Here is an 8,587-nt window from a genome sequence, read left to right as displayed (position 1 = left end):
TTTAGCAACATTCCCTTTGGCTGACTCAGATGAGAGTCATCAGGAGGAAGTTTTCCTTTTGTAATATCTATTTTATCTGTGACTGAGAAAGTGAAATTAAAGGTAGCCAGAAATATGGCTTGTATAGCAAAAGTAAGGAGAGAACTTAGTGCATATGCCCCCAGAGTCAAGTCCAGAATTATGTGGCAAACTGTCCACAGGCTTTGCCAAGTGGTCTATATTCTCCAGGGCCTTGCCTTATTACTCAAAGTCGCATGGCTCTCACCACTAAAGGGAGAACTATGCAAAAATTAAACACACATGAAAAACTGAAGAATTCAGGGCTTGACTAATATGATAGTGTTTCTATATAGTTACATAATTTCATCATCACATTTTCTCTGTTTTTTGTTTTATTTTGCTTTAATTTTTAGTAACATAAATGACATGGAGCTAGAGAATGACACACAAATTTCACAATTTCTCCTTCTGGGAATTTCAGAAGACCCAAGGTTGCAGCCTGTCCTCTTTGGACTGTTCCTTGCCATGTACCTGGTCACTGTGCTTGGGAATCTACTCATCATCCTGATCACGATCTCAGAATCTCATCTACACACGCCCATGTACTTCTTCCTCTCCAACTTGTCACTTGTGGACATCTGTTTCACCTCCACCACTGTACCAAAGATGCTAGTGAACCTCCAGTCACATTATAAGTTCGTAATGTACAAAGACTGCATCACTCAAATGCTTTCCTTCATATTTTTTTCAGGACTGGACATCTTTCTGCTAACCATAATGGCTTATGATCGATATGTGGCCATTTGTCACCCCTTGCATTACACAGTCATCATGAATCCCAGACTCTGTGTGTTGATGGTTGTGGTGTCCTGGATAGTAAATGTCCTGCATGTCTCATCACAAGGCTTCATGGTGCTACAGTTATCCTTCTGCACAGAATTGAAAATTCATCACTTTTTCTGTGAGCTGAATCAGGTGTTACAACTCACCTGTTCAAACAACTTTGTTACTCTCCTTGTCATGTATCTTTTACCTGTGTTGTTGGCAGCTGGATCCCTCATTGCCATCCTCTGTTCTTACTACGAAATACTTTCCTGCATACATGCTATCTCATCAGCTCAAGGGAAATACAAAGCATTTTCCACGTGTGCATCTCACCTCTCTGTTGTCTCTTTATTTTATTGCACAGGAATAGGTCTATATCTGAGCTCTGTTGTAACAGAAAATTCGCAGTCCACTGCCAGAGCCTCAGTTTTGTACAGTGTTGTCACTCCTATGCTGAACCCATTCATCTATTGTCTGAGGAATAAAGACATAAAAATTGCTGTGAAAAAGTTTTTGAGATAGAAACAAAATCACACCTGTTGAGCCTCAAAAAACAAAACAAAACAAAACAAACAAAAAAAAAAAACAACAACCCATGACTGTAGGATTCAGACCCTCAGGTCATATCTGAGATACATTGTTCTGATTATAGAAGTAGAATATACTCCTTCTATTATGTTCTTGGAAGCTCTCTGAATATGACTTCACTATTCAATTTAAAGTCTTATTTATTATGATTTTTTATTATCACTGAAATGTCCAACCTTCTCCATTATCTCATTTTCTACATTTTTCTAAGAAATACTTAAAATTTTCAATTATCTGATACCACATATTTAAGTATAGTTTATTTCAAATGACATATATAACAAGTAAACTTTCACTTCTTTAAAATAGTAATAAATTTTATTACTGTTAAGAAAAACCATACTTGGCACACAAAGCTCCATATATAAATTTATGGTGAAGGAAAAATCACAAACTATGATTTTTCAATATGTATTCTTCATCTCATAGTGTATGATTTTGATAGAATATTAATACATTATGCCTGGAAGTTATATTTTATTCTTACATTTAAAAATCATGTTTCTATTTCAGCTCATTGTCCTGAGTATAACATAGTCTTATCCAATCCAGTGTTTGAAATTTTAGCTATAACAATGAGATAAGATGTAATAGGGGTAAAAAAAAGGGAAATGAAGAAGTCACACTATTCCTCTTTGCAGAAGACATGTTTCTATACTTAATAGAACCTCAGACACTATAGGAAAACATATTTTATATCTAATATATATGTCTAGTAAAGAAACAGGATAAAAAAATCAAAGTAAAATTCAGTAGCTTCTATATATACCAGTAAAGAACTTGGGTGAGCAACAAATTGGGGGAAATATCACATTTGTGATATGTACAAAAATAAAGTACCTGGTAATAATCATAACCAAAGAAGAGAAAGACCTTTAGAACTAAAACTTTAAGACATGGAAAAAAGAAAATAGAGATGATAGTGAGACCTTCCATGATCTAGGATTGGCAGAATTAATATTGTGAATGTTGCCAGAATCTAACACAATTCCCATCAAAATTCCAGTACCATAATTCAGAGAGATAGAAAATATTCAAATCCATATGGAAACACAAAGTCACACAGACAAATCTATTCTAAACAGAATGGATAAATGTATTCAAATAGAAACTTCAGCCTATACTATAAAGCCATAGTGAAAGAGATAGCATTGTACTGCCATAAAATATACATGTAGACCAATGAAACAGTGCAGTGGTTTAAATGAGAATGTGCTCATAGGCTCTGACATTTGAACATCTTATTACCATTTGGTGATGATGTTTGAGGAGGCTTAGGAGGTAGGGCCTTGCTGGAGGAAGCTTCCATTCATTGGGGTAAGCCCCCAGGTTTAAAAGCCTTGGCCATTCCCAATTATTTCTCTCTGCTTCCAGTCTCTCTGTTTCCTACTCATTGTTTAGGATATGAACACTCTGCTTCTGTTCCTGATGCAATGCCTGCCACTTGCTCCCTTCAATAAAACCTTTCTTTTACATTGTCTTGGCCATGTAGTTTATTATAGCAATGGAAAAGTAACTAATATAAGCAGAATAGAGGGCTGATAAATGAACCCACATGGATATGGCAAGAACATTTGAAGCATGAACTGTTAATAGTGATAGAATACTGTCACAATTACTGTGGGTTCCTATGTGTAACTGTGTATGTTGTTCAGCAAATATCACTCCTTTATGCTCACAAACAGACTCTGGATTTTATGGTCTTTATGGCCCCTCTTTCCTGAAGATCTCTGGGACATTGGAGTGGGACATATAATGTAGATGACACATTTAGAGCTGAACATTCTTCAGCCTCTTAATCTCTGTACCCTGACCAGTTGAAGATCTTTGATTCATTGCCATCTATTGCAAAAATCTAAGCTTCTCTAATGAGGGTTGAGGGATATTCTAGTATATATGGGTTCAGTGAGAAGTTCTTCCTTCCCAAAACCAACCCTACAGAATCCCAGCATGGAGGTAAGGGTATACATGATGTCTAACCCCTAGCTAAGGAGGTATTAGGAAGGAGATGGAGAGTCATATTTCTTTAATGGTGTTACTCTGATGGGGCAACCATGCTCCAGAGGATGGCCACATACCCATGAGTATAAGTGTAGCACAAATTAGATTTGATAGATTATTTTTTAAAAGAGAACACAAATTAGGGTGGGTAGAGCTGTGATTGCAGATCTAGGAGGAGTTTGGGGACATGGTGAATATGATACATCATGTGAAATACACAAAAAACTAATTTTTTTTTAAGAGGAAAAAGATGAGAAGTCTGCTCAACAAATGGTGCTGGCAAAGCATGATATCCACCTGGAGAATAATGAAATTAAATCTATGTCTCTTAACTATATAAGTTATGTCAAAATGAACCAAATCCTCAAGCTGAAGTTATGAAACTGCCAGAAAAAATTATAGGCAGGATACCTCAGGATGCAAGTATGTGAATCACATAAGTGCTGTGGCAGTTCAGCATTTTGCAGAGGCCTCAGGGGAAGTTCAGGGACCATATTTGACATGATTTAGACCCACAGACACAGAGGAAGCTCCATTTTCCCCAGCAACCTCAGCAGTAGTCAAAGACACAGTGTGGGCCAATTCTTAGTATGCATAAAGCATATTGGTCCTTTGAATTTCCCACATCTTGTATCAGTTTCAGAAGCTGTGGGCTCAGTGTGGGGATGGAATCTGGCTCTGGGTAAGACTCATGGGGGGGTGTGGTGATCTCCATTGCTCACATCATAAACTGCATAAACAGACAGCAGGCCTGAGCTGAAACAGGCCAACACATGATCCACAGAGGAAAGCCTAAAATAGAACTTTTACTTCTAAATACTAGTCCCAAAAAAATTACACTTCAACCCTAAGTATAAGTTAGAACTCTAAAAACATTGCAAACTCCAACACTGAAATACAAGAAGAGTTGAATTTGCAAAATAAAGTATACAAAAGACATAAAGATCTCATCCATTTCTCTGTTGTTGGGTGATCCCTGTGTCTTTCTTAGGGTCTTGTTTTCTAGGTAGCCTCCCTAGAGTTGTGAGTAGCAGTCTAGTCTAGTCATCCTTTGTTTTACATCTAGTATCCTCCTATGAGTGAGTACATACCATGTTGTCTTTCTGAGTCTGGGTTACCTCACTCAAGATGATTTTTTTCTAGATCCATCCATTTGCCTGCAAACCTCATGATGTCATTGTTTTTCTCTGCTGGGTAGTATTCTATTGTGTATATGTGCCACAATTTATTTATCCGTTCTTCAGTTGAAGGGCATCTAGGTTATTTCCAGGTTCTGGCTATTACAAATAATGCTGCAATGAACATAGCTGAACATGTGCCCTTGTGGTATGGTCTTGGGGGAGATTGATTCCCGATTTTCTAAGAAAGCAACATATTGATTTCCAAAGTGGTTGTACAAACTTGCATTCCCACCAACAATGGAGGAGAGTTCTCCTGCTCCACATCCTCTCCAGCATAAGCTGTCTTCAGTGTTTTTGATCTTAGCCAATCTGACAGGTGTAAGGTGGTATCTCAGAGTTGTTTTGATTTGCATTTCCCTGATGATTAGGGATGTTGAGCAATTCCTTAAATGTCTTTCAGACATTTGAGCTTCCTCTGTTGAGAATTCTCTGTTTAGCTCTATAGCCCATTTCTCAATTGGACTGTTGGGCATTTTGATATTTAATTTTTTGAATTCTTTATATATTCTGGAGCAAATTGGACGTGTGGGGGGGAGGTAAAGAAGGGCAAGGTTTGAGGGAAAGAGAGCTTAGGGAAGTGGGAGATCCCAGCTGAATCAAGAACAGAGAGGGAGAATAAGGAAAAAGAGACCATGATAAATGAAGACCCCATGGGAATAGGAAGAAGCAAAGTGCTAGAGAGGTCCCCAAAAATCCACAAAGAGAGCAGAGACATTCAGGCCCAGCAGCAGCCCACAGAGGTAGACAGGCACGGCGGCGAAGGAAGCAGACGCAGGTAGGCCTGCGGCGGTGGCACACAGAGGTAGACTGGCCCAGCGGCGGCCCTCTGAGGTAGATGGGTCCAGTGGCAGCCCACAGGGACATTCAGGCCCGGCGGCAACCAGCAGAGACATTCAGGCCCAGCAGTGGCCCACAGAGGTAGACAGGCATGGTGGCGAAGACAAGCAGACGCAGGTAGGCCACAGAGGCGGCCTGCAGAGGTAGACGGGCCCGGCAATGGTGGCTGACAGGAACATACAGGCCCAGCTGCAGTCGGCAGAGACATACAGGCCCGGTGGCAGCCCCCAGGGGCAGACAGACCCAGCAGCAGCTGACAGGGACATACAGGCCCAGCGGTGGTGGACCACAGAGGTAGACAGGCCCAGGGACGAAGACAAGCAGACGCAGCTTGGAACAGGGACGCCCCTAACCCCAACACCTGGGGAAGAGGCTATTTCCGTGGGTCGGAACCAGAACGAATCTGAACACTCCATCTGAGGACAACCCAGGGCCCAGCTGCTGATCCTGTGAAACCCAACAACTTGGAGGTGTTGGTGAGACTACCCTGCTCAGCTGAAACCCATCTGGGAGAGGATTCAGATGCCTACAGTTTAAAGTCTGAAGAAACAAGATCAGCTGAGGAGTGGACAAATGAACAAAACGTGACCTGGGAACACAGAAGAAGGCACTACCCAGCCACCAAACCAGATCACCAGAATCATAAGTATATAATTCACCGATTGAAATCAGCTGCCCCTGAAGAAATAGCCCAATAGCACCAATTTAACCAAGAACCCCTACTAAACCAGACTAAAAATTAGAACAAGAGAGGCACTCTCAGACACAGACACCACCTGTACTGCACAGAGGAAGAGATGAGTAGACTCCAGTGCAAAAGTACAGGCAACAACATGAAATCCTATATGGCAACATCAGAACCTAGTGATTCTACACCTGCAAGACCTAAACATACCATGACAGAAGAAACAGAAGAAATCAACCCTAAAAATGACTTTAAGAAGATGATAGAGGCCCTTAAAGAAGAAATAAAACATTCCCTCAAAGAGGAAATAAAAACTTTCCTTAAAGAGGAAATGAAAAACTACCTTAAAGAGGAAATAAACACTTTCCTTAAAGAGGAAGTGAAAAACTCCCTTAAAGAGGAAATAAAAACTTCCCTTAAAGAGGAAATGAAAAACTCCATTAAAGAGGAAATAAAAAACTCCCTTAAAGAAATGGAAGAAAAAACGAACAAAAAATGGGAAGAAATCAAATCAAGCCAAGAAAAAGCAATTAAACAGATGAAAGAAACATTCCAAGATCTGAAAAATGAATTTGAGACAATAAAGAAAACACATTCTGAGGGAATACTGGAAATAGAAATCCTGACTAAACGAACAGGAACTACAGAAACAAGCATAACCAACGATTGCAAGAGATGGAACAGAGAATCTCTGACACTGAAGTCACGATAGAGAAAATAGATTTGTCAGTCAAAGAAAACACTAAAGACAAAAAAGTCGTAACACAAAACGTCCAGGAAATTTGGGACACCATGAAAAGACCAAACCTAAGAATAATAGGGATAGAAGAAGGAGAAGAATACCAACTCAAAGGCACAGAAAATATATTCAACAAAATCATAGAAGAAAACTTTCCTAACCTAAAGAAAGAAATACCTATGAAGATACAAGAAGCTTACAGAACACCGAATAGGCTGGATAAAAAAACAAAGGTCCCCTCGCCACATAATAATCAAAACACTAAACACACAGAACAAAGAAAAAATATTAAGAGCCGCAAAGGAAAAAGACCAAGTAACATATAAAGGCAAACCCATCAGAATAACACCAGACTACTCAATAGAGACTATGAAAGCTAGAAGATCATGGACAAACCTCATGCAGACACTAAGAGACCACGGATGCCAACCCAGAATATTATACCCAGCAAAACTCTCAATCACCATAGGCAGAGTAAACAAAATATTCCAGGATAAAACCAGATTTAATCAATACCTGTCCACAAACCCAGTCCTACAGAAAGTACTAGAAGGGAAAATTCAACTCAAAGAAGCTAAACACATCCATGAAAAATCAAGCAATAGATAATCCCACACCAACATACACCACAGAAGGACAACACAACACAACCAAAAAAAATAACAGGAATTAACAATCACTGGTCATTAATATCCATCAATATCAATGGTCTCAACTCACCTATAAAAAGACACAGGCTAACAGAATGGATAATAAAACAGGACCCATCCATTTGCTGCATACAAGAAACACACCTTAACTCCAAAGACAGACACTACCTCCGAGTAAAGGGCTGGGAAAAGGTTTTCCAAGCAAATGGACCTAAGAAACAAGCTGGTGTAGCTATCCTAATAACTAATAAAATAGACTTCAAACTAAAATCAATCAAAAGAGACCAGGATGGACATTACATATTCATCACGGGGAAAAATCCACCAAGATGAAGTCTCAATTCTAAACATTTATGCTCCAAATACAAAAGCACCCACATTCATAAAAGAAACACTACTAAAGTTTAAAACTCACATCAAACCCCACACATTAGTAGTGGGAGATTTTAACACACCACTCTCACCAAAAGATAGATCTACCAGACTGAAACTTAACAAAGAAATAAAGGACTTAACAGATGTTATGACTCAAATGGACCTAATAGATATCTACAGAATATTCCATCCTAACACAAAAGAATATACCTTCTTCTCAGCACCCCATGGAACCTTCTCAAAAATTGACCACATGCTTGGACACAAAACAAATCTCAACAGATACAAAAAAATTGGAATAACCTCCTGTATCTTATCAGACCACCATGCCTTAAAGTTAGACCTCAATAACAACAAAAATTATATAAAACCCACAAACTCATGGAAACTGAATAATGCCCACCTGAAACATCAATGGGTCAAGGAAGAAATAAAGACAGAAATTAAAGAGTTCCTGGAATTCAATGAAAATGAAAGTACAACATACCCAAACTTATGGGACACTATGAAAGCAGTGCTAAGAGGAAAATTCATAGCTCTAAATGCACACATAAAGAAGATGGAGCAATCCCATACCAATGAATTAACAGCACAACTGAAAGCTCTAGAACAAAAAGAAACAAACTCACCCAGGAGAAATAGATGCCAGGAAATAATTAAATTGAGAGCTGAAATCAAGGAAATAGGAAACAAGAGAACAATACAA

At 39.0% G+C, this 8,587-nt stretch overlaps 1 protein-coding gene across 1 annotated transcript; it reads left to right on the top strand.

Annotated features, from left to right (window-relative positions):
- The first annotated feature begins 426 nt into the window (after positions 1-426).
- On the top strand, positions 427-1,347 carry LOC114684396 (olfactory receptor 7A17-like). The gene has a single exon (XM_028858960.1). The coding sequence runs from the start codon at positions 427-429 to the stop codon at positions 1,345-1,347; it is 921 nt and encodes a 306-aa protein (XP_028714793.1).
- The last annotated feature ends 7,240 nt before the right edge of the window (positions 1,348-8,587 follow it).

The sequence above is a fragment of the Peromyscus leucopus genome, chromosome 23, assembly GCF_004664715.2.
Source record: "Peromyscus leucopus breed LL Stock chromosome 23, UCI_PerLeu_2.1, whole genome shotgun sequence".
In the NCBI taxonomy this organism is placed as follows: Eukaryota; Metazoa; Chordata; class Mammalia; order Rodentia; family Cricetidae; genus Peromyscus; species Peromyscus leucopus.
This window is presented reverse-complemented; position numbering and strand designations above follow the sequence as displayed.

Excerpts from the sequence above, each read along its gene's own strand:
- LOC114684396 (XM_028858960.1), top strand. The coding sequence starts at position 427 with ATGGAGCTAGAGAATGACACACAAATTTCACAATTTCTCCTTCTGGGA.